At 42.0% G+C, this 25,990-nt stretch overlaps 1 protein-coding gene across 3 annotated transcripts in view; it reads left to right on the forward strand.

Annotated features, from left to right (window-relative positions):
- Window positions 1-231: 231 nt before the first annotated feature.
- SASH1 (SAM and SH3 domain containing 1) overlaps window positions 232-25,990 on the forward strand; it is a 164,336-nt gene continuing 138,577 nt past the window's right edge. For 2 of the 3 annotated variants that reach the window (XM_066615509.1, XM_066615518.1), the window contains exon 1: window positions 232-543. In XM_066615509.1, the coding sequence (XP_066471606.1) occupies window positions 448-543 (96 nt within the window). In that variant the 5' untranslated portion in view covers window positions 232-447. The remainder of the gene's footprint in view (window positions 544-25,990) is intronic. The other variant, XM_066615526.1, reaches the window with a different exon arrangement.

Consider the following 25,990-nt stretch of genomic DNA (forward strand, 5'->3'; position numbering starts at 1 on the left):
ATTCGGAAGAAAGCGGGGAGGCGAAGGACTCCAAAGAAGGGACTGAAAGCGCCACAGCCGGCCCAAGCCCAGCTGGGAGGAGTGGAAACTTGCCCGGGGAGCGGGGCCTTGTGGCAGATGCTTTCGGTGCCTGCGCGAAGGGGGCGGGGGTTCCCGGGGAGGCCGTCGCAGCTCCTCTGAGCTCCCCCTTGGGAAGGCGCGTGGTTGCGCCCTGCCGGGCTTGCCACCCTGTTGCGCACCGCTCCGAGCCTGCAAAGTTTGCGCAGGGCAGGGAAGTTCCTGGCTGCGCCCAGAGCTGAGCGCGGGACCTGTGCAGGGGAGGGGCTGGCTGGCTGCTGAGGAGGGGAAGCGGCGGCATGCTGCAGCGCCCCAGGAGGGGGTCCGGCTTGCAAGGCGAGGCGTGAAGGGTCGTGCCCGGGCAGTCGCGCTCTGCTTGGCGAGGCCACCATGGAGGAGGAACAGGCCGCCAGTGCGGAGCCCCAGGGAGACGGCGACATGTCGGAGAGCTTCTCCCGGCTTTGGACGGAGGTCATGGGGATCCTGGTGAGTGGCTCGCGGGAGAAAGGGCGGCAGGCGCGGACATCTCCAGGCGCGCGGAGCAACTCTGGCTGGCCGTGCCCGCGGGTAGTGCGTGCAGAGCCCCTCCCCACCCCCGGAGCCCCTCCGGAGCAGCACCTGTTGGAGAAGTTTACCCGGTGCAAGAAACTTGGCGCGCCTGCTTTGCTCCCTCAGTTGGATATTGAGGGCAAAGCATGATGTGGGGAGGGGGGGCGTTGATCACTCCATCCAGGGTTTTGTAACACTGTTGCTAGTATTATGTGTGTATGATCCGTCCGAGAGTGTTACTATCAAAGGCTGCAATCCTAGCCACACTTTCCTGGGAGTAAGCCCCGTTGACTCTAAGGGGACTGACTTCTGAGTAGACTGCGCTCAAAGTTCGGTTTAGTAAATCTCTGTCTTAAAACTCGTGCCAATGAACCCCGCTCGCCTGTTGATCTGTAAAGCTGCCACTCTTTGCTCTGCAGCCTACAATGCGTGACAATTGAAGAGGGACTCGCTGTGGGTTGGTAATTTGTGCACAGAACGCAAAACTATCAAGTTTGTGTGCCAATTTAGGTAAAGTTTTAAGTTGACACTCAATTTTTAGAGAGAATTTCAGAGTGATTCATCAGGTTTGCATAAAACACACATATGGAATATGCAGGGAGTTAACTATTTCTAAGGTCCTTTTCATGTTGCTTTCTCCCTCCCCTGAGGTTCAATAATTCCATAGCTAAGGCAGATCAAAAATGTTCAGCAAACACTATACATGCCCTGAATTTAATTAGTTCAACCACTGTAACCACACCAGTTGCAGTGAGGGGGGGGCAGAGTTAGCTAATGGAATACTTAACTCTTTCCACCATTTGTTGCCTGCGCAGAACTGCTGTGATCCAATACTGTACTTACAATATAGGTTAAATAATCAAATGTACTGTAATCAGGTATTGTTTTACGCATGGCATATAGTTAGGATAGTATTCACCCTGTGACCCTCCCCATATCAGTCCTCAAGATATGCAAGAAGCATTTTCAGTTATCTTCATAGTTCATTGTCTGACAATTGTGGAAGGGTGAACTCGGGTCATTCAAATTAAACTAAAATAAGTTGTAGGATTTAGAAGAAACTGTCCTGGCAAAATACCATGTTTTTGCAAAACAAACAAAAAACCCATGCCATAGTTTCCCTCTACTATTGAATTTCTTGAGTTTTAAAAGTTGGCTTGCTTCTGTTTCAGTTGGCAGTCATCAGTGATTCTCAGAAGTCCACTTTGAAGATGTTTTTGAAATCCTCTTTGGAGAAATTGAGGAGTAGAACCAATGTAGGTTTAATATTTTAAAATAAAAGCTAACAAAAATAGTCTTCTGTGCCACCAGCACATACCATACCAGCATCATGTAACACTTAAAACATGCATGTTTACTCAGCAGCAAATTCCAGTGGGACTTACTCCCTGATAAGTGTGTTTAGGATTGCATCCTTAGTATTTCATTAAAATGACCAAGGGCACAATCCTAACCAGGTCTACTCAGAAGTAAGTCCTATTTTGTTCAGTGGGACTTACTCTCAGGAAGTGTGGTTAGGATTGCAGCCTAAAACATACTGGGTCCTTACAGGAATGAGAGCTAGCTTGCATTAGATACAAAAGAGGAAAGAAGAGTGTATTACATTTGTCCAGAACTGGTGCAAGACTTTGACAGGTTTTTAATTCCTTAAATTCTTCATCCTTGAAATATTTCAACATGTACATACAGGTATATATTTTAACAGCACCCACATAACTTCCTGTTTTTTGTACTGACTTTTTTTAAAATGAAAGCAGGGTTGGACTTTATGAATCTCTATAGAGCACAATTTTGGTCATATTTAAATGCAGCATGAAATTGATTGTGGGGAACATGCATAATGAATTAAGCAGAATATCAGAGTTAAACTGATTTAAATGGGATGTATGAAGAAAGAAATGGAATGTATGTACTGCAATACCTTGCATATTCGTCAGGTTAGGGACCAGAACATGGATGAAAGTCAAAAATGGATGAATGTCAAAGCATGACCTTATTTAGCTTGCAAATTTATTTTTGCCAGCAAAAACAGCAAATAACTATATTACACATGTGAATGTGTGCAAAACATAAACAGAAATAGAAGAAAAGTAAACATAAGAATGTAAACGGATATCATTTTGGATAAAATTGGATAAAGAAGAAGCACGTGGATGAAATTTGAAATGTGGCTGAAAGAGCAAAGTGATGAAAGTCAAGTGGATGAAAGTCAAGATATTGCTGTATAAAGAAAACACTCACTTTAGTCTTTTCAGTTTGATGGTGCAACTCGCAGGCAAAATTACCAGCTGTTGTTACTGATTCAGTGGTATGGATGGCTCCAGAATTATAGTGATGGAGCAGCTAACTATCTCCTTAAGCAGTGCTTTTAACATTTGAGAAAGGGATGGCTAGAGATGTCTTTATGCCCACATCTGTGAGAACATCTTGGGTGGACTAAGGAATGTTGAGAAAGTGCTCTTCTTCCTTTTCAGGAGTCAGTGTGCTTTAAATTTGACAGACATTTACTAGCAGTAAATGAGAACATTGCATGGGATCAAGAGACAATAGATTTTGTGGGAAATCCCATACTTTCTCAGGAGATTGTTGAAGTTCAACTTTCTACTTAGGTATGTTCTGCAAAAATTCTTTGCAGACATTTAAAAAAATTTATATATTTTTCAACAGTATTTTAAGGTATTTTTCAGGCAACAAATGGAACACTAAAACTAGAGCGAGGACTGAGGCTGAGGATGCTGTTCAGATGCGCTACTGAGTGCAGTAGGAATACAGTAACTGAAATAAAAAGAAATGTTCAATTTTTTCTCATTTTATCAGCATGCTGATTGTGAGTTAATCGTACATTTTTTTCTTTAATAATCTTTTCTCCAAGTGGAAACTGCATGCATTGTGCAATGCATCTTTTGTTAATACAGCAATTAAACTGTGCAGTATTTAGTGTTTATGGTCAAGCCTATCTCATCTGATTCAGAATGGGGGTGTTTCATTTGGATTAATTTGGAGCGTATTGTTAGATGCCCTAAATTAATTCAATTTAAAAGCTTTCCCATTTGAAATTGGCCTTATTGAGCTCCCAGTGATGCCATTAGGAACATGATGATATCAGATGTCTTCCTTTCTTCCCTCCAGCCAAGAGCCCTACCAGTTCCCTATGTCTTTCCCAGACTTACTGAGAGATGCTGGCGGAATGGATAAATGAATCCATTTTGGCAGATCCCTTTCTCTTCCCCAAACTGAAGGGCTCCAGCTAGCATGGATTCTCAGCATTGTTAGTAGTGCTAGTACCTCCAAATCCTTCTATCCCATAGATATATGATTGCAGGTGGTTCATTGGAAACCCATGGGAGTTAGATTACAAATGGTTTTCAGGAGCTGTGAATGCTACTGTGCTTGCTCAGAGCAGCATCAAAGAGCAAGATACTGAGGTTCTTCTAGTAACTGTGCCAGGAACCCTTCACTGCAGGAAGCTTGTAAAATGGGAATGGGTTGAAATGAATCCATCTGAAGTTTTGTTTGGACTCCAAAAGGGTCTGGGTCTCTCTAAATTGATTTGTGAATGCAGACCCATGAAAATTGAACCTGCTCATTTCAAATTTCACCCTCATCACTAGTATTGCAGATTGATTTGTTCCTTGAACTTAAAGAAAACTAACTTTCCTTATCTCGACTGGTGGCACGTCTAAGTCATGTGTGGATTGCACAGTGGAAGAAGCACAGAGAAATGCAGACAGTGTTTTTATTTGGACTTACTAATAATTCAAATTTTGCAAGCAAGCTTTTCATCCGGCTGCATTTTGAGAGAGGAAAAAAGGGTATTATTTTGCCAAATCACTGATCATACAGCCATGTTTCCATACTTTTGGTGCCAAGAAAGAAGAAATAGGAAATAGACATGTTAATGCATTATATGCAAGTCATAGCAGTAAAACTGAGTCAATCTGCAGAAGAGGCTATCTTAAGTTTTTTTGAAAGCATCAGACATATGGCTAGTCCTTTTTTTCTGTAAATAGTAATACTGTAATGCTATAAAGGAAGTTGGGGGGAAAACAGGAGCAGTTCCTAGTACAGGTCCAGCCTATTTATACACAAATTTTTTATACACTGATTTGAGTCAACACGAATGGCCACTGCAAATGAGAAGGAATGTGGTGATCCCTGGAGAAGGGGAAAATGCACCCCTTTAAAATCAGTTTAAAAAACTGAACAGTCCTTTAACAATAGCCTCCTTAATGAGGGGGGTGGGCAGCTGGCTGACAATCCATCAATCCTTCTCACTCCAGCAGACCCTTCCCTTCCCCCTGAGCACCTGAAAGAAAGGTGATTACTTTGCATGGGTGAAGCTAGGGGCTGAGTGAGATGCCTTTGTAAGTGCTTGGAGGAGGACTGATTGATGGATTGTCTTCTTAATGACTCTTTATTTTACATCACAAAGGTTAGCAAGGTTGTTTTTAAATCACAGGAGCAAAGAAACTTTGTTTTTTAAATTGATTTGCTATTTTGCCATCCATGGGGAATAATGAGGCTCAACCTGTAGTTAGTGATGGCTCCTACTATTTTCTTCACTCTTACTGGTTAAACTGGGAAAAGATAGGTCATTGCTACTACCCAAGGCTAAAAATCCCAGGACAAAAGTGACTGTCTTGAGAAAAGCCTCTCTCCTAGGTCAACAGACCCCCCCCCCCCAAATTCAAAGGATTGCTTAAAGTAAATCAGCAGTACCTGATGGTTTGAGATGGCAATCCCACTCCTTCCCAACTGAGCTGGGTAAAACAGTAAGACCACAAGAAGTTTATTAAAAGTCTGAAAAATTGACTTAAAAAGGGGGGAAGAAGGAATGGTAGTAGAACACTGATCAACTGACAAATGGGAAAAGGGGGGCTGGCACAGGATAAAAACAAGGTACTGATCAATGAACGAAAGTAGAAGAAAGGGGCAGATGAGCAGCAAAGTTTGACACGGGGTTAAAGGCCAAGCTAACATAAGCAAATAACTGGGCACTTTTCTTACCCTAATTATTCACGTTGTTTTAGAGCAGGGTCTCCAAACTTTTTGGCCAGAGGGCAGCATCAAATATCTGGCGTGGTGTGGAGGGCCGGAAAAACAATTTAAATATAAAATTTAAAGATTAGAGGTGGAACTTAGATGAGTGAATAAATGACTGAATGGGCTCATTCATTCAACCTCTCTGGCCCTCAGAACACCCTCCAGACACAATCAGAGCACAGTTCTGGTCAAGTTCAGTTGAATGGGTCAGAGGCTTTCAGGGGACAAGAGGTTGGCCGTGGGCTGGAAAGAGGCTTGCTGTGGGACACATCTGGCCCCCGGACCGGGGTTTGGAGACCCCTGTTTTAGAAGGCAGAGGTTTGTGGTGGGAGCAGATGAGCCTTTACGAAACAGCAGCTGCATCCAGTGACAGACCAGGGCAGTAACGGGATCCTTGACTTCAGGTTATATACTGTAGTCTGTGGGTGTTACCTAACTGCACCTGGGGGAGTAGTCATTTAGGGTGTTGCTTGGTTTCTGAATTTCCAGCTTATGGACATCAGGTGGGCTTAATGAGTCCCTGAACTGGCTCACTGTCAAGTTATTTGTTTGCTAGTTAAGGGGGAAGATTGATGCTCAAACAGAGGACAATGGTTCCTGCATCTAGATTACTCTGCAGCCTTTAAAAAAAGATGCTGGGGCATCTTACAAGCCTTTGGAAGAAGGGGTTAGAAGGAAAATTGGAAACTTTCACTACAAATGCAAACAAAACAATCAGAATGTTCCCTCTTGGAGCCAGCAGTGGGACACGTAGCTGTCTCTAGTAATATTTGGACCTCTTGGAGCCTTTGCAGGATAGCAAAAAGAAGCATAGCGTAGGAAGCCATTTCAGAGTATTTATGTAGAAATGAAATGAGAATCTTCTGATTTCACAGCTTGAAGCTGTTGCTTGGAGTCCCTGGAGTCCTGAGTTCCTTGAACTTATCTGTACAGGAAACTAGAGCAAGTAAGGGAAAATGGATTGGAAGTGTGTTTCGGAAGTAAGCCCTGTGGAAAAAAAAGTTGTGCTATGAACACACTTCCTAAATGGCCAATGACCTCATGCTCTTACTACTCTGAAACATTTTGCATCCGATTCTCTTGCTGCCCACATGCATCAGAAAAATACTAATTGGTTCTTTGAGGTTTTGTAATAGAATAAGTTAATAATTCAATGCAATACTGTTCAGATTTTGTAGCTAACCTGCCTTGCTAGTTTCTCTACCAAAAGTTAGTGCTACTAGTCTGGGTTGCATATAACAGTTCAGACTCTGCTGCAACTGGTTCTTTGTCCTTCAGTTATTTAAATTAGACTTTTTAAGTAATAATAATTAGTGAAATATTCTGTTGGTTGATGATGACTGAATCTGGCTCTTGGTCAAAAGATATATGCTGATCAGGACCTGCTGAGAAGCGCTTGCTTTGATGCCACACCTCCTGCAGCTGAGAGATGCAGCAGGAACATGAGTTACTGTATGGATTTGCTGAACTGGAAATGACTGCCCTGTTGTGTTGCTTGTCCTTTCTAATTAACCTCATGAAATATTCCTATTTTAGACACAGGAATCTAAGCCTTTAAGAATAGTTTTCTCTGTTATTGGACTAATTAATAGCAGAAATCATTGCTTCAAAAACCTCAGCTCTCTCCGCCTGCCTCTTTGATGCAGGTGTGTGTTTACATATTCCTGTTGGATTAATAGGGTGCAGTCTGCTGAGAAGTTCTCTGGCACAAGCCACACTAAGGTGAGTGGAAGCAGCCCAATAGCACAGTAGTGCTCTTGTGAAGCTCAATCTCATTTGTGTGGCTCATGCAGTAGTACTTCCAGTGGATTTGTAAGGAGCCCTAAAAAAAAAACTCACTACAGCTACAATCTTAAGTATACTTTTCTGAGTGTAAGCCCTATTGAACTCAGTGTTCAATAGACCAGTGATTTTCAACCTTTTACATCTCATTGACAAGTCACTAAAATGGTCAAGGCACACCACCAGGTTTTTAAATGCCATTGTGAGAAACTGTTGACATGCTTTGTATTTTTTTTTGTGAGAATGTAAGTGCAACTAGAACTTGTGATTTTTCTAAATGAAGCATCACGTTAAAATGTCCTTCAATTTTACTTTTTTTGGGGGGGAGGTAGATTCATTTCTTTTAATTAAGTGCGGGAAGTGATGCAGATCAGAATCTTAGACTTTTTTCCTGTATTCACAGATCAGTAATGTAATAGCTACAGCTTACAGCAGTGGTTCCCAAACTTTTTAGCACTGGGACCCACTTTTAAAAATGGCACTCAGGACCCACCTAGGTTTATCAGACTTTCAAAAAATGAGATCTAGAAAGAAATATTTTTATTTATAAGTAATAATCAGAAAAAAGACCCCAAAACATTTATCTTCCTATTTTTACACATGCTTGCAAACTGCAGGAGCTAAGCTATTTGCAGGGAAATTAGCAGCGATTTTCAATCTTTTTCATCTCATGGCACACTGACAAGGCACTAAAATTGTCAAGACACACATCAGCTTTTTGACAATTGACAAGGCACACCATACTGCCAGCAGGGGATTCACATTCCCCATTCAACCTAGTAATAAATGACTTTCCCTACTCCTGGCACACCAATGTGCCATGGCACAGTGGTTGAAAATAGCTGAGCTGTAGTATCTCAGGTTTTGAAGCAGTTAGTTATTTTTCCATCAACCATTGGCAACCTACTGAAAATCAGGTCGACTCAGACGTAAGTCCTGAGCCACAGTTTGGGAACCACTGTTTTACAGAAGTAATGAGATGTTTAGAAACCTGAAGAAGTTTGAAAGTTTACTAGTAAAGTTAGAAACCTATTAAGAAGTTTTGTCTAAAACGTATACTGTACAATTGTAATGGAAGCTGTATCTGTAGATATTGGGTTTGAAAAAGAATAGGAAGAAAATTGAGAAGTCCTGCTTTCTATATCTTAGAAGATGTATGTAGAACTGGTTGCAGATTTTTCTGTTAACTTCACAGTGTAATCTTTCTTTCTTTCAATATTGGTGGCATCATATACTTGCCAAGATCAAAAATAATGTACCTGACTGATTGCTTTGGGGCAGTGCTGAAGATGTAATCAAGAAGATGCAGATTTTGTTCCCTGTTGGTGGCAATCAAGATTTAAAAAAGTTATGCAAGATATCATAGGAAGTATTGATCATCCTTGTTGAACCCCACCTTTAATTATACTGTTAGGTTAAAAAAACAAATCCATACTCAGAGTCTCTGGAATACCAAGAGCATTGGGCAACCTTTTGATTGCTACAAGGATGCTGATAGCTAACAATTGGAAGAATCTTAATCTTTCAACTGTGAAAGAATGGGAAAGGTGATCTTGGCAGGTGTTATGATTGAAATAAATCTCATTTTAAACCATAATTGGAAAGCAGATCCTCTGCAATCTCATATTTGCTGAAAGAAAGGCAGCCTTTTATTAGAGTTTGGAAGAACATCAAATGACAGGGAAATGTGGTCAATACGTTCTGCAAATGAAATAAAGGTCTTGGAAAACATAATTTTCCTTTTTTGTTCCTGAAAACAGTAACTAAAATGTACAAAATTCTGCTACCAGATTACTTCTGCTCTGTGCCTCATAAGGCACCTGTGTGTTCTACTTAGTGCAACAGGCAGAACTGAGAGACCCCTTCATTTTAAATTTTAAAAAAAATGTACAGCCATTATTGCATCTTTGTCCCAGTAGCCATGAGTCAGCGTTGCCCAAACCAAAGGATGAGATGGCACCTCCCCACACAAACAACTTAAAATCATAGATGCTTGTCTTGGTTCACAAGAAGAAATATCTACAGATCAAAGGAGATTGATACAGGGGTGCCCCCATATCCATGGATTGGGTCTGCAGGGCCCCCACATGTAGCCCCCCCTCGTGTGCCCCCTCTGGAGGCAAGGGGAGCAGAGCTTGGATCAGGTCTGCAGGGCCCCAACACGTACCCCTCGCCTCATGTGCCCTCTCTGAAGGCAGCCTGAATGCTATTATTAACAGTATTTATTAATTATTAATTATTAATGCTAGAGGAGGGAGGAATGCTAGAGGAGGGAGAATAAGAGAACAGAAACAGGGAGCTTCCTGTTAGCGTTCTCCCGCCTCCAGCATTCTGTGTGGCTGCTTCTCATGTTCCTCTTCTAGCATTCTGCAAAGGAAGGAAAGGACACAAGTGCTTGGCCCCACAGTAAGTATAGGGTTCTGTTTTACCTGTGGTTTGGTACCCATAATGTATCCCCTGTGTATGCAGGGGGCACCTATATATTTAAGTTTTTTAAACCTTTTTTCCACTTTGACCATCTGTGTATTGTGTGTACAGACATGCCCCATTATCTGTGGGGGGGTTCCGGAACTACCTCGGTTACATGAAACCACAGATACCATGGACACCCCACCCCCACTCTCTAAGGGGAGGGGATCTGTGCTTCCCTTTCATCTGGAGGGTATTTTGAGCCCTGCAGAGCCTGTGTGCTTCTGCTCACGACCTCTGTGGACCTCGGAATGACCATTTAAAGGAAAGAAACATGTTTTGTCAAAACCAGAAGTCACTTTTTTCCCTTTAAACAGTCATTCTGAAGCCCACAGAGGCTGTGGGCAGATGCTCAGAATATGCTCTGAAGATGACGGGGGCACAGCTCCCCTTGCCTTCAGAGGGCCCACAGATAAGTTAATCCACAGATACAGGGGCTTCTGTATTTTTGTAAATCTTTACTGGAAAAGACAATAAAGATATATATTAAGAAAAGTGGTAATAGGATCTGTTTTAGGTGGTCCAAAAGATATAAAAATTTGCCTACAGTATAAGCAAATAGTTATTTTGTCAACTGTTGTCTGTGCTAGTTAAAATGCTTTATAATATTGAGGCAAACGACTTCAGCTTACATTTGTATCTGGTGTATTGTTGTTGGCACACATAAGATTGTCATTTGATGCAGCACCTCCACCCACATCTTTAAAAATAATTAGATTGAGCTTCTGCCCAGAGGACCCCAAAACTTAACTTTCTGTAGAAGATGCTGCCAAAATCCACTTTTGTAGAGGGTGTTAATGTAAGATCCATGTGACAGTTCAGAGATGAGGCAAATTTATAGTTTTGTTTTTAAAATAAATTTAAAAACAAAATAAATTACTTAAGAAAATACACTAAGTTGAATTCCATAGTAACATTTCTTTGAGCTTGAATGCTGAACCTGTTGCTCACTGGCCCACTGCTTTGAAGGGTCACTTGAGGAGTAGGTCAAAACAATCTGTATGTTTTGAGGCTGAACATTTATGTAGGTGCCTAACAGAGAAGGAATTTTAAATGTCTGGTCAAAAATAAGACTGCTTCCCAAAGGCCTTAATCTACTGAATGGGCTTGCTATTTAACTTCTAAAATTGAGATATCCTGATTCAAAGCTATTCAGTGCTATGGCAATGAGTAACTTCTTCAGATGCATGATTATTGGGACTAAAAAAATACTTGGCCTATAATTTTGTCATTAGATGCATTTTTCTGGTTCACAGAAATGTTTTTTAGAATAGAGCAACTGACTGGAACAAAATGGGAGGGATCCAGAGAGCCGTGCAGGGTATTTTGTGTATGTACTGGCGGTTTTCTGCTTCCCTCTTTGGTCTGCAACAGCCATTTACAATCTCTGAAAAGCCACTGCTAAGGGTCAACAGGCTCTCCATACAGGCATACAGTGTAGTGTATGTGGGGCAGGGGGTGTTGCTGGCAGGGTAGACAGCAGCCCTTCCAAGCATTGTGAATGCGCTTCATGAACCAGCTCTTTGCTGGATGACAATGTCTGTTAATTTGATGCACCGTCAGATAACTATGGCTAGAAACCAATGGAATTTATTTAGAGTAATTGGCTAATCTGGTTATCTGTGGTGAATAATATAAGCCATACAAGTGACAGGTCTTCTACAGCTGTTGTGTGGAAGCTGTTCTGGCATGGAGTAGAAGAAACATACCAAATGACAGAAGCAAAATGGGAGGAAAAAAGACAGTAGACATCTAAAGCAGTGCACATGCGCTCTCTCTCTCTCTCTCTCTCTCTCTGTGTGTACGTACACTGATCTCTTTATAGACCCAGGCAGCTGAATGCGATAACATATGATTCAGGATTTTTCTTCTGTGTCATCTTGCATTGCCCTATTACTTCAGTTCAAGAGTCAATCTTCTTAAGAATCTTATTCTTTTTTTATGGTTCCCTTTTTGATTGCTTTCTTCTCACTTTCGTGAGGAGTAAGAGAACAGCATTGCCATTAAAAACCAATTTTTTTCTGTTACAATTGCTTTTTAAAATTTTAAATTCTCTTCTAGTGTAATTGTTTTACAGTTATTAAAAATGCACTTGTTTGGTTTCAAACATTTTTCAGAGTGTCACAGACCAATGCAATAAACGTTCTTCAATATGTGCAATGAAAATGAGAAAAACGCGTACCTTGCTGAAGTTTTTATTTGGTGGGTGGGAAAAGATGTCCATAAGAATCCAGTGTTGGGATTGCCAATCTGGAAATGGACTATTCCAACTGCTCTCAAACTTTAGGTTAGGGACCCACCAGTGGATCGTGACCCAATCTTTGGTGGTTCATGAAACTGACTGGGCAGATTAGGCTATGTGCATCAAGGGTTAAACAAGCTGCTTCTTATAGCTATGCCCCTTGGCATTCATAAATCAGGCACCAGCCTTTGAAAAGTTCGGTAACTGCAGGTCTGTTCTATACTGGGTACAACAATGCAAGACGGCTGATAGTTAAGGAGATCCATCGGGAAAAGGATTGGAATGCTAGTTTTTGTTTGTACAGCACAAAGCAGCATACTTGAATCGACATACGCCTCTTTTTATTTTCACTTCTGCTACCCTGACCTGCATTATGTGTTGCTTCTTCCTGCACAACGTTGCTGAAATATTTCGCTGTCTGAGTAGCCTTTGCAACTTAGATTTTTTTCAAACATTGGAAGTTTCTCATGATTATCCATACAGCTTCTTTTTCAGTGGTCCTTTTGTCCCCACCTTGACCTCCTTTGTGCAGGCATCTGCTGCCAAAATGAATAGCTGATGAACCAATTTGAAACCACTCTAAGGCTTACTTCATAAACTTCTTGTTCATGATGTGGAAGCATCCCATTGCATAGCATTGTTGAAGCTCAATATTATCAGTCCTTCATCCCTGCAACTGTTTCTTTTGGCTCCATCACCAAAACTATTTCTGCTTGATTCATGCTCACTCTTTCCATGAAAAGGCTTTCTATCAGCCATTGTAGCTAAATGGAACCTCCATGATCGGAGATAGTATGTCTGAATACTAAAGAGATTTGACTGGCCACTGTTAGAAATGGAATAGTTGCACAAGATAAAGGCAAGTGACTTGCCCAAGACCAGGAACTCAGTAGAAGGCATGAATGAAAGTTGAGCTCCAAGCATTGGCTGCCCTCAACAAACAAAAAAATCATTTCCCCAAACTACTTTCAAACTCTGTTAGAACTTAAGTTATAATTTGCACATGGGTGGGAATGAGGCCTGTTAAACTCCATGGAACTTCTCTCATATGTATCAAGCAAAGAGCAACTGTCCCTTTTCATCCCAGCTTATTGTTTCTCCCAGTGGCTGTTGCTGGCGCTTCCTTAGTCCTTCATTTTACATAGTGAGCCACTTTGGTGGCCATCTTCTTATTCCCATTGCTACTTAAGCTTCTTTGAGAACTGTTTTTGTTGGAAGGCAGGTGTCCATACAGTATTCTAATAAGATGACTACCTTGGATCTTAGAATTTTGAAGCAGCGTGACAACTTGGAAGTAGGTTATAATGCCATTTTAAAAAAAACATTTTTTAAAAGTTGTGTGATTTTTGTTCAGTTTGTCCCCAAAATGTCTAATTTTCAATTGGAACATATTCCTGAGGAAAAACATAGCTTATTTCCTGAATGGTTCCATTTATTTTTCCTGGCCTTAACAAGTCTAACGGGTCTGCTTGCTTCCATCTCAGCCTTCTAGCTTTTCTGCCTGCCTACCTACCTGCCTCCCTGCTTTTTTACTTTCCCTAAGGGTGAAGACCAACTGTCAAAAGTATGTTGCCACTCAGATACCAAGTGGCAAAAAGGATTGCAGAGGTGGCATCAATTAAAACACAGACAAAGCTTAAGAAGGTGGGAGAGGAGTGCTTTGGCTTTTTAAAGTAGAACATACTTTATGAAAGATTCTGAAGTAGAGGACTACTTAATGTATTTAAAGATATGAGAAGGAATGTCCATAAGGATTTCCTGAGATTCAGCAAGTCCTCCTAATGTCAGAGGATCCCAGAAAAAGAATGGCTTTCATGCCTCATAAACAGCTAGGCTTTATGAAGGTTTTAACACATCACATCACAATGACAAAACTACTCTTAAGAACATAAGAAGAGTCTTGCTGGATCTGGCCAAAGGTCCAGCTTCCGGTATTTCAATGGCCCACCAGATGCATGCAAGACCACAAGAGACCTGCATCCCTTGCATCTGGCATTCTGAGGTAGCCTATTTCTAAAACCAGGAGGTTGCACATACCCATTATGCTTTGTAACCTGTGTATCCTTGTGGAGAGGAAAAGAACATTTAAAAAAAAGGATTTTGGGACCTTACCAGTAATGAAACATTTTTTTAAAAATGGAATAAATGTATTGAAGCTTATTTCATATGAAAAAATTAGCTTTGTGTAACTGGTATTTTGATGCAAAATGCTTACAAAAATAAAGTGCACAATTTGTGCTTCCAAAATAATTGATGATTGGCCCAGATGTGTGCCTAGCTTAATTTTCTTGGATTCAGAGAACATATTTTCCTTTATCCTGATTAGAGTTCTTGATTTAACAAACCTCAGCTACTAAAGGAGAGTTTGAAAACACAATCTTATATTGTGTCTCATTGGGTACATGATCTGATAATTACACGTATTTGTTGTAATTTTATTGTTGTTGGATAAACTGTTGGAGTACATGACAGATTTTATAAACCTTTTTAACAGGAGAAGCATAAGGCCCTCACCATTGCTACTTCAACTATGCATTTTCATGTTGGGTGTGTCAGGAAAATAGGATATTTGTATGATGTTTTTGGAAGCCAAGTTAAAAGGTTAAGGATCTAGTAAGATTCATATTTATACCTTCTCATGTGTTTTCTGAATGTGCTTCAGATTCTGGATCTGAGTTTTGGCTTTGGCATTGCCTCTTACACTTTTTAGACTTGGCCCTGTGTATATGTGCTCATTCTTACCCATGAAGACTTGTATTTGAATTCCTTTCATTTTGTAAGAATGTGTTTGTGGGAATCTGTTCTACAGGATGAAAGACTAAAGATTAAAACATTATGAATGAAGACAGATGTAATATAAAAGATTCCCAGTAGGTCCTTCAGCTGTGGTGTGAGTTCAGCATGACAGATGTACATACCAGTGCTGGTTCAGCTGTTAATCTTGTCCCTCTGCCTGTACTACAGGAAGGCTGTCTGCTTTGTAAAAAGTGCTTTAAAGGGTTATATGAAGTCTATCCATATATACGTGTCTGTCTTTTTCTTTATTCATATCAAGGGAAGCATGGTGTTTATGATGTTTATCTGTGGTTTTATGTAAGCCACCTTGACAGCACAAGTTTGTGAAGGAAAGGTGGGTGAGAAATGTATTGTGTTTAATTTGTGTAGAACGGCTCAGAATATAGAGAAGGGAAAGGCTTCTTGTTGATCTGTGCTGTCCACAGCCAGTTTTTGCTGCAGATTTTCAGAAGTGTGTGTGTTTTATAAAGAACTTGGCCTGAGAGAGGAAGAGTAGATGTGCAGTGCTTCCAGACTCTACCCCACTGCTCTAAAAATGTTGTGCAGTCTAAAAATGTTGTGCAGTAGCCAACACACGCAGGTCTCTTCCATGGCTGTTGCCCTTTGTGGAAGACTCTGGGGCCTTCTTGCACTGCTTTATTCACCTCTCGTTATGGGAGATCTTGTAGCAAGGCTCTTTCAAGAATTGCAAAACTTTTTTTTATATATTAAATCCAGGGCACCTGGGAGAAGCCCACTTTATGGCCCACTTTATGGTCCAGCATTATCCCTCCTGAACTATTCTGGCAACACAGGTGTGGGAATGAGTTTCTCCCATAGCTTACTTAATTTATTTTTCACTTTTTTATACAAGCCTTCCTTCTTCAAGGAGCTCAAGATGTATAAGGTTCCTTCCCTTCTTTTGCCTTTGCAGTAACCCTATGAGCTAGGTTAGGCTGAGCCATAGTAACTGGTCCTCCAGTCTGTGTGCCCCAGGTCTTTGAATGTCAATCTTTGTGGCATGGGAAGGAGTTTTGCTGCAGGGGCACCTGTGTTTGGGAAGAGACCCATTGGTGTGTAAAACAAACAAACAAACAAACCCACAGAGAATCCAAGACTTTCCAGTGACATGGGAAGCTCAGTGAAATGAGTAACTATTATTTTCAGCAGAAAAGTGTGTTTACAGTTCAGCTAAAAACTGTCCTAATGGGTGGTTTAGTGGACATCCAAACCAGCAGTGTGTTTTCCAGACCAGCTGCTTCCATGAAGAGATGTATAAACCATGAGATGAAGTGTACTTGGTTCATGTAGTTGATAATTAACAGTTGCCATGTTGACCTATCTTTTATTTATTCTTCTGCCCTAGCACTGGATGCCATATTTTTAGAGTTGTAGCTAGATCCTAACATGAAAGCTGGGAACTCATCCATAATGCCTTTGGCCATTTTTGGATCTCAGTAACAGACAAAGTGTGGCAGCAGCAGAAATGGATTTGGGTGACATTTGGAGAGTCACAGTACAGGGAGACGTGATCTTTCAGCAGAAGTGCTGTGGCCCGTCTAGTGCCCAGGATTATACTGGTCCACTGACCCGTGTAGTTGTTCACCATGTTTATAGATTTAAAGCCTTAGGCAAACTTTACAAACCTGTACTGATTATTTTTTCATAACAAGCCAATGTAACATGTTTTTCTGTAGGAAAATAGAGTGAGAGATTAAATTCTGTTTACTTGAGAAAGCAGTCGTTTAGCCTCATCACCAGCCACTTTGGCAATGATGAAACAATATGGGCATATAAGAATATAAACGAATAAAAATACCAGATCCAAGAGTCGAAAAGCTTATAAATTGGCAAGACATAAAGGTTTTATTAGCAAGCAGATATCCCTAATTGATATAAACATGATGCTCTGCACAGTCTCTAGTACTTAGAAGATAAGCATCTAAATAATATTTAAATAGATATTTGCAGTTTAAAAGCCCACAGGGGTGTGATTGTACTTGGCTTAATTAAATGAGTTGAACCCCTGATAACTGTACATTATTGCAACTAAACAAAATAGTTTTTATGCCCAGGCCTCTTTGTGTTTGGCTGGGACAATAAAAAGGCAAGCTCTAGTACTATACAAGTGAGCAGCTTTTATATAGCTAATTTGTCATGCTCCAAAAGCACGGATTATAATAACCACTGCCACTAGGTTCCTGAAGTGAAGTACATATTGGACAGTTCAACTTTTATATGGGGTCACTATGGTAGAATGTAAGCAGTACTGAGTGAATAATTTTCCACCACCATAAGCCCCATGCAGGCGCTCAGTATCCTCTTTCTCTGTGCATGGAGGTGGTGATTTTGATTTTAGAGGCAGGCCCACCTTCTTTATTTAGTCTATATACATGTGAGCCCTTTGTTTATCTGTGAGTTGAGAACTGCACTTGCCCTCCTGGAAGCACCCAGGAGGGTTTCTGAGGCCCGGAGAGGCCATGCACGGCCTCTCCAGGCCTCAGTACACCCCCAAAACAGATTCAGTTATTTGCTGATTTCAGCATTTGCTAGGGTTCCAGGCCAATTGTATGTAGATTCAGTTTGTATGATCTGTATGTTACAGGGAATTGCAAAATGTACATGAATTACACATTTCAATGTGATCATATGGATACACGCTTAGTGATCTGGACAGGTTATGTGTATATGTGCTCCCCAGAATGGCAGACAAGATGGAAGCATCACAAAGCTTCACATTTATCCTGACAAAGTATATTGTATAAGGGTGCTGTCCAGTAGTATAAGCAGTAATATTTTTTTATTAAGGATTTTTTCTCCTCTCCCCTCCATGTCCAGTTTACTGTGGAAATGAATCTGAACCTGAAAGAAGCTAAAGAATTCTATCTGAATAAATGTCTAAATAAATCTGAGGGCAACTGTACTTCGCCCACTTCTTTATGTGGGACTCTTGCAGACATGGCAAGTGGTGCACGTTGGATGTCTCAGCTGTTCTCCTTCTTACATTGGTAAGGCCTTTGGAGACCAACAGAAAAAAGGAACTATAACTAATTGATTTACTAGTCATAGTTAGGATTTTGAGAAATATTCTGCCGACTCTGGCTGAATATTGCTGCTTCTTTTTTATCTCTGCACTGCCAAAAAATCTTTGTCCCTCTGACCTTATAAGTCAAAAAGCTAAACAGAATGTTATTGTTTATATCCTTTAGGCTGTGACACCCAATTTTATAGCAGTAAGGACTTCCACAGGAAACCTTTCTGGAAGTGGGTGGGGTGCAGCTAGTAGGACCAGGATACATCATTTGCATCTGTGTACCCTGCTAAAAAGAAATGTTATGTGACTTGCATCATGAGAGTTATGGGAAACTATGTCTCCTGCTTTGGAAAGTATATGAGGTTTATACAGTAGTTACAGGGAATAGATTTGTCATGTTCCGTAGTAGCCATTCCCATTTCTGATCTTTGTGTTGCTAAAAATCCAGCCCATGGTTACCTTCTGTGCATTTCCTATTGGAATCTGTAGATTTAGGCACGTATAACTGTCAGTTAGATTGATTGGAATCTTTGGGGTTAAAAGTGCTGTGTGACAAGTAATCTTGCATGCTGTGTTGTAAATGCCTGGCTTCAGCTCCAAAGTGCTGAGCATCAACAGACCATGGAGCAGATTACTGAAGCCTTAAACCCCACGAGTAGTCAACAGAACATTTCTAGGAGAACTATTTAAATATGACTGTTTGTTTTCACTAGTTGATTGCTAAACATATACTTCCTGGTGCTTATTTATGTGCATAGATCAATAGAAATATTTCCAGAGTTCACAATATGCTCAGCATGGAGCTCTGTAACCAGGACAACAGATTCCTGTAACTGTGCACCAAATGGGGGAGAAAAATTAAATTGCCTCCTTTGATACAGCAGGCCATTAGGTGCAGCCTGCAAGATGGAAATATTGGGTAGAGTCAGAAATGTCACTATTACTGTTATCCAGATGAGGAAAGGATGCTCTTGGCCTCCAAAGCATGTATATACCTGCATACTCTTCTCCCCACTGTACCACAAATTTAATAAATGGTAATTTGGAGGGGTTGGAGATTTGCTGAACCTTGTGTTGTTCCACTGTACAAACATGCATTTTTACCTTAGTCAACCAGCTATCCCTGCTGCCAGCCCCGTTCCGCACCACCACTGGGCGTTCCACTGCTCACATACACCTAAAACTGGTGTTTAGTGCACAATTGTTCTTATTTGTCCACCCCCACATCCATGTAAAGTGCCAAACTGGGATTATCCTGAGAGTCAGACTTCTGTGCTCCTCCCATCCTCCCCACTCAACCACTGTACACGAAACAGTAGAGGAGAAAAAACATTCTTCCAACATTCAGAAAAGTGCTGGGGAGGAAAGGATATCAGCGGCAGTGGAGCTAGAGGAGGTAACTCTTCTCCCCCCCCCCAATCATCTTCTCACATGTTCTCCAATGCTTGACAAGCGAATGGGGCAGCAGCTGGGCAGACACTGAGCTTGAGAAGTGATGGGCAGGTAATGAGGTACCTCCCACCAGTTGCCACCTCCCCAAGCTACTGCTTAAAGTGGCCTCTCCTGGGCCACTCCTGTCCATATCATTTCCATATGAATCTCAACACAGAGAGTGTTAAACAATGTATAAGAATCTTGTCCATGGTTTGATAAAGTCATGTCATTTTTAGGAGGGTGAAATAAGAGGAACACGTGAATTTGTTTTTGTTTTCAAGTAGCTTCACTATCTTTTATGCCAGTGGTTCTCAAAATTGTGGGTCACAACCTACCGTTGGAACCAAAATGGGTCAGTTTCCCCTTAAGGGGAGTGACCCATAAATGGGTGTCCCAACAGCGCCACAGTGATTGCAGCACTGTGGGCACCCAGGCACATTTCAACATTTCGGGGGGGGGCACTGTGCAGCCTCCCATAGGAGGCTCACAACCCCCTTTGCAACCCTCCCCTCCATTGCAGTGGCCTCTGATCTGCAGTTGGAGCCCACTTCTGTTTTTAGAAACTCTGCCCTCCAGAGCAAACCAGAAGTGGAGTCCGACTGCAGATTGGAGCTCATTGCAGTGGAGGGGAGGCTCGTGGAAGGGGCTGGTTCCTCCAGGAGGCTGCACAGTCTCCCAGGTATGTTGAAATGCGCCTGGGTACCCACGGCACCGTGATCGCTGCGGCACTGTCAGGACATGCCCCATCCCAGTCTGCCCCTGTCAAGACTTACCAGTGCTTCTCAGACTCCCAGAGAGTTTGAGAACCACTGTTTTATGCTCTTTCTAGTTTGTACAAACAGGCATTAGGTATTTGTCTAAGCAAATGCAAAGTCAAGCATCCCTGTGTTTGTTCAAATCTCTCCTTAAAAGTTTCTTCCTTTGTTGCTTCAGATCATACATATGAGAACACTGCCTCTTATTTCTTTGGCTACTACTGTCGTGAAGTTTCTTAGCGCATCCTTTCTAACTGTATTGATCTGGGATCCAGTGCTTAAGCCTTCATGTTCCAAAGTCATGAAAACACAAAATTTGAGTTTTAATGTAGAGCACTGGTCTGATGAAAAAAATAATTATTCATAATGCAGCTCAAAGCCTTAGTCAGCTTTGCTTGGTGCTGCAAAGGACAATTCTTCTATACGTGCGAAGGCCATATTATTAGTAAAATAACTCAACCTTGAAACTAGTAAAATCAGGAAGTGATTCATAGTCATAAAACAAGATAATCTGCCGACTTCTGGGCAGTTTTCACAATCAGTAATTGAGTTTTGATTTTACAGCTTCTTCATCATGCTAAAATACGAAGTCCCACTCAAGTTTTGTACAGTAGAATAGATATTGAACAGTTGTTGGATGACTTAACAACTGAGCCTGAGCCAGTCAAGATCTGTATCAAGATCTGGTCAACTAGAGCAGTGGTTCTCACCCTTTTCAGCCTGGGACCCACTTCTGAGAATGATTGTCTGTCTGGGACCCGCCGGAAGTGATGTCATCAACCTGGAAGTGATGTCATGGCAGGAAGTGATTTCATCACGCAGGAAGTGACATCACCTTTCTTACCTAGGAACTCAAACTGTAAATGACAAAAGAGAATATTCCAACTCAGAAGCTTCTTCCAATTCTCCCTCCCCGCTACCATTGCTATCAAGCAAAAAGAATAAAAATAAAACAACATCTGGAACAAAATATTTGTGTGTTTATTTACTATTGTTTTTTATTTTCTTCTTTATTACAAAAACTCAAGCTACTTCTTGTATTGAGGTGTGTGACTAGGGTGGGTGCACGTGCATCCTACTCACTCACTTACAAGGAGTGAGCCTTGTGGGCTTTGAAATCGCACAGCTGCCAGGACAGCCACCACCATTCCCATCATCAGTATTGCACCCCATTTCACAAATTACCCTGAAGATTCCAAATGCTTCTCTGCTACACACTCTGACTTTACTTTCAGTCAGTTTCACATACAACCCCAAAGATCACCAAAATCGTGGAGCTGGAAGTGAAGTAAGAGGTCACCTAGTCCACCCCCTGTCTGTAGCTTCTCAGACATATGCTCCGTGTAGAAGAGATGGCCAAGGCACTTGGAGACACGTATCATATCTGTTTGACTACTTTTAATAGCATCCCTCTCACAGCTGGGAAGATAGGGATGCCCTACTATTCTCCTCCCAGCTGCTAAAAGGAGCCAGACAGTGGGTAGCTATATTGGAAGGGAGCACTCCCTTGTCCTGGCTTCTCCACACCCCCTCTCGCCTGACTGAGCGTGTGCCAGCAGAGTATGGGTGCTGAAGCCTCCACTGCCACCATCCATGGTCCCCACTCCAGGGCGCTTCTCCACTCTCACTCTCGCCTGCCTAAGATTAAAGGGAGCCAACAAAGGGGTCCTGCACGCCCCCAAGAATGAGGGAGCATGCACCTGAAAATCTCCAAGCATGTTCTCCTCTCCCCTCCTTTGAATGGGGCTGGGCAGCAGCACACTCGCAGAGGAAAAGCGGCACACTGCCTTCCCTGCGCATGTGCAAGCTGCTCTTTCTGTTTGTTTACTCTGTGCCTGGAAGCCTAAAATGGCTCCCCAAGGGTTTGTTCTCCCTTTTTCAAAATGGTGCTGCCTGAGTCTCTTTGCCCTTTTTCAAAATGGTGGCCGTCATCACAACCCACCAGAAATTCATGCGCGACCCACTTGGTGGGTCGCAACCCACTGTTTGAGAACCTTTGAACTAGAGCCTTCAGCTTTGCAACAACCTTGTGTTGGGGCCTGATAGGATTTCAGGCAACCAACTTGGGGCAAAGGTCTGGTGGTCAGTTCTAGAGAGCACAGATAATGTTCTGACTATGTAGTCAAGAACAAGTTGCCATGGGCAACAGTGATCCAAGACTTGGAAGCCAGGCTCAGGGAATTCTTATACAGGCATGAGCCAGTTAACAACCTTCTGCTTAATGATGGTCCGCATATACTATGGTGGTCAAAGCAGGACAAAGAGGCTCTTAATGAGGCAGTCAGGTTTCCCATAACCTGCAGCAGAGTGTCTCTTTATACAACAAAGAGGCTCTTAATGCAAAGAAGATGCAAGCCATCTTCAGTAGCCTGTGCAGCCAGCTAATGTCTAGCAGGGAGTGTCTGTTGACACAACAAAGGCACTAGACTGGGCTGAATGTTCACTTAACGACCTAATCACATAGCAGGAATAAGAGAATGTATCCCTGTTAAGTGGCACACACCTGTATAGGGCCAACATGTATCCCGTTGGCTCCATAACGAGCCAGATTCTTCCAGGGTTGGTTGGATGTAGTTTTCTTCCGGGCTCTATTGGAGATGCTTTAAACAGACTGTGTGCTGCAGAGAGAAGCAACTAAGGAAATGCCAAAGGTACGGTTTTTTAAAAACTTGTTGGGTTCTTTTTTATTTTTACTTGCTGGGTCAGGTGAGACTCTGACTACCCTGACTACACGTCACTGCATCCTGTCCTCCTAACTCACTCCCTGACCTTAAATCCCTTGGCTCTCCCAAACCCACCTTATTATAGAGGCTGGATGGGGTCCCCTGTCTCTGCTGGTGTCTGCTCACAGTGACATCACTGAGTGGTCAAAACAGAGAGACAAGCTGCTTCTCAGCATATTGGGACATGGGATGCCATGGTGGTGTGTGGTTCCACAATAAGGAATTAATCAAATGAACTAAAACAGACATGTATCAGCTGTACTGATCTATGGTGGTATTCTGAACCTTGGATGGTATTTTAGTTGCTCCTTTGCTCCTGGTTGATGTTTTAAAACTTTTATATTCCTGTGGTGGGTGAACGTGAAAGTAGATTTCAACAGAAGACAGCAGCATTGGTATTGCAGAAGTGGACAACTTTGCAGGATAGTCAATAAAGGTGCCAAATGCACCTGTTGGCATCATTGTGCAGGTTTTCAAAAAAGTATTGTGAAGAAATATATGTTGGAGCATCAAATGTAACTTGTGTTTATCACATTGACATATAACACAAGGAGAACACCCAACTGCATAGTTTCAGTACCACTAAGAGCAGGTGTATGTGAAATAATATATGGAGATCGATTGTGTTCCTTGCTTTCATTCTTGAGGTCCTTTGCTGCTGGGAGTCAAGTGATGGAAGGCACAGAGGATTTGTCTGTTACCATGTTACAAATGATCATTGATAAAATACTTTTATACTTTAACTATAAATCAGGGGTCTCCAAACCCCGACCCAGGGGCCAGATGCGGCTCGCGGCCAGCCTCTGATCCCCTGAGAGCCTCTGGCCCAGTTGACCAAACACAACTGAAGTCGTGCTTGTGGGGTGGGGGAATGGGGGTCCATTTAAGTATGTGCTTTATTTCTTGGCTGTGTTGGTGCTTGGAGAAATCCTAGACATTTGAGCCGATTCATTCATCTAAATTTTATATTTAATTTTGTTTTCCGGCCCTCAACACTGTGCCAGATATTTGATGCAGCCCTTTGGCCGAAAAGTTTAGAGACCCTTATAATTATCAAAATTGAGAGCAATGAAACCAAACAATAAGGTATGAACACCAGCGAACGCTAGCATTTCAGTCAAGTTCCTTGTATAATTCCTCTGGAATCTCTTCTGCCAGAGATTCCATTTCTACAGTATTAAACATCATGTCTGTACAAAGCCTGAGTTGGGTAACACAATATAGAGACTGTTTCTGACTGGAAGGATCAGTGCAATGGTGTTTTTACAGAGATTAAGCTGGTTAAATAACTTTTCTGAAGTACCATATATAGTTACATCCAGGTGTCCTCAGCCCAGCCAGCTTTTATTTCTTTTTTTTTAACCCTTATTTTCAATGGCTTAGATCCTACTATTCCTGTTTGTATTTCTTGCTGTGTCCAAACCAAAGTTACGTTCGTAAAGTACAAGGTTATATTCCACATATTTCTTTGTGGCCATTTTTCCTCTTCAGACCTAAGTTCTTAGATAAATGGCTGGTGTTTTGCAGTGGTTTTCCACATAGTAATTCTTGTGTTCCAGGACAGCTCAAATGGTATACTTCTCTCTTGATTTATTTATTTGTGTGTATAGTCATGTCTTAATATTTCATAGAAGAGAACTCCCTTTCCATATTTTCCAGTTGCACATTTGCAGGAAAAGACTGCCAGCTTTCAGTCTGCCATTTTGTTTTGTTTTCCTTGCTTTTTGATTAGGCAGTCATTATGACTCCTTTGTCATTTATGACTTTGTCATATTATGACTCCTATGAGTCATTTGTCCCCTGGGGGCTGGGGATAAGAATAGGCCCTCAGTTTGGCTGTACTTGTCGTAAGAGGCGACTAAACAGCCACCGGGTAGATGGGACTCATCAGCTTGGGAAGGCAGCTCATCTGAGAGAAGGAAAACTCTGATCCCAAACCTCCACTGCCTTGTGGCTACATCCAGTTATGGAAAAGGCTTCAGGAGTCAACCTCGAGGCAAAATCCGGAGTCCCTGAGGCAGTTCATGGCTGAACACAGTCACGTTCTGGCAACTCCTGCGACGCCGCTGGAACGAACCGTATTGGCCTCTGCCTTTCCATTGGACTATTTCAGCGACGTGGAGAGGGGGGATTTGCTGCATGGGTAACAGCCTATCCTCCATACCTACTTTACCCAGGCTTTGTGCACTGGAGAGGACACTCTGTTCCAGAACCACCATTCAGAGCGTGACACCATAGTCTTCCGAGACTGAAGGATGCCAACACCATGACTCCTTCGTAGAGGCGATTGCAAAACTTGCTTCCCCCCCCCAAATGTGACCAGATTATATAATTAGTAAGCATGCTTTCACTGAATGTTGTAGCGAGAGGTAAGTAGAATTAACCTCCGTTATTAAGCCTGTGGAAAGCTAGGGAGCTGAACTCCATCTTCAGGTCTAGGTCCTGAACATTTCATTTTCTCTGAGCTGGAAAAAAGGCACCCAGAATTATTTCTGAGAGCATCACCCGGGCAGGTCAGACGAAGTTCTTTGAGGACTCTCTTTTGACCCTGTCTGTTTTATTTGGTCACCCCACTGCTCTTTTTGTGCCAGTAAAAGAGACCTGTTTTATCCTCTCCAAGATCTTTCCTTGCAAGTGGTTGAATGTACTTGGATTGTGTCCTGCCTGCATCTTTCTCCATGGAAGGCTAAAATGTCTTCCTCAGTCACATTAGTACAACAAAATGGCAACAGCAGAACATAAACTGAATTGGCGTTTTAGTTCTGTGCCTGGATCCTGCTTTTTCTTACTTTTAATTTAGCTCAAAGCAGAATTTTAGCTCTTTAGAGGGAACCTTGATGTGCAACAACTTTATATCCTCTATCTCTTCTGCTTATGGGGAGATTGCACTCTCATCCTAGGGCTTTGATCACATCTGTATGCATTTCGGCCAGCACCAATCACATTGTAGACTGCAGAGGTCCAGTGAAGTGTTGGAGTGTACTCAGTGTATTTTTCAAGGCTTAGTGGATTCTTGGTACAGAGCTGTTTCATAAAAATACCATTGTGTGCCTTGAGGACATGTGATTCAGCCACCTTGCTGAAGCTAAGCAGGTGTAGGTTTGATCAGTACCTGGATGGGTGATTG

The sequence above is a fragment of the Tiliqua scincoides genome, chromosome 1 (genome assembly GCF_035046505.1).
Source record: "Tiliqua scincoides isolate rTilSci1 chromosome 1, rTilSci1.hap2, whole genome shotgun sequence".
Classification (NCBI taxonomy): domain Eukaryota; kingdom Metazoa; phylum Chordata; class Lepidosauria; order Squamata; family Scincidae; genus Tiliqua; species Tiliqua scincoides.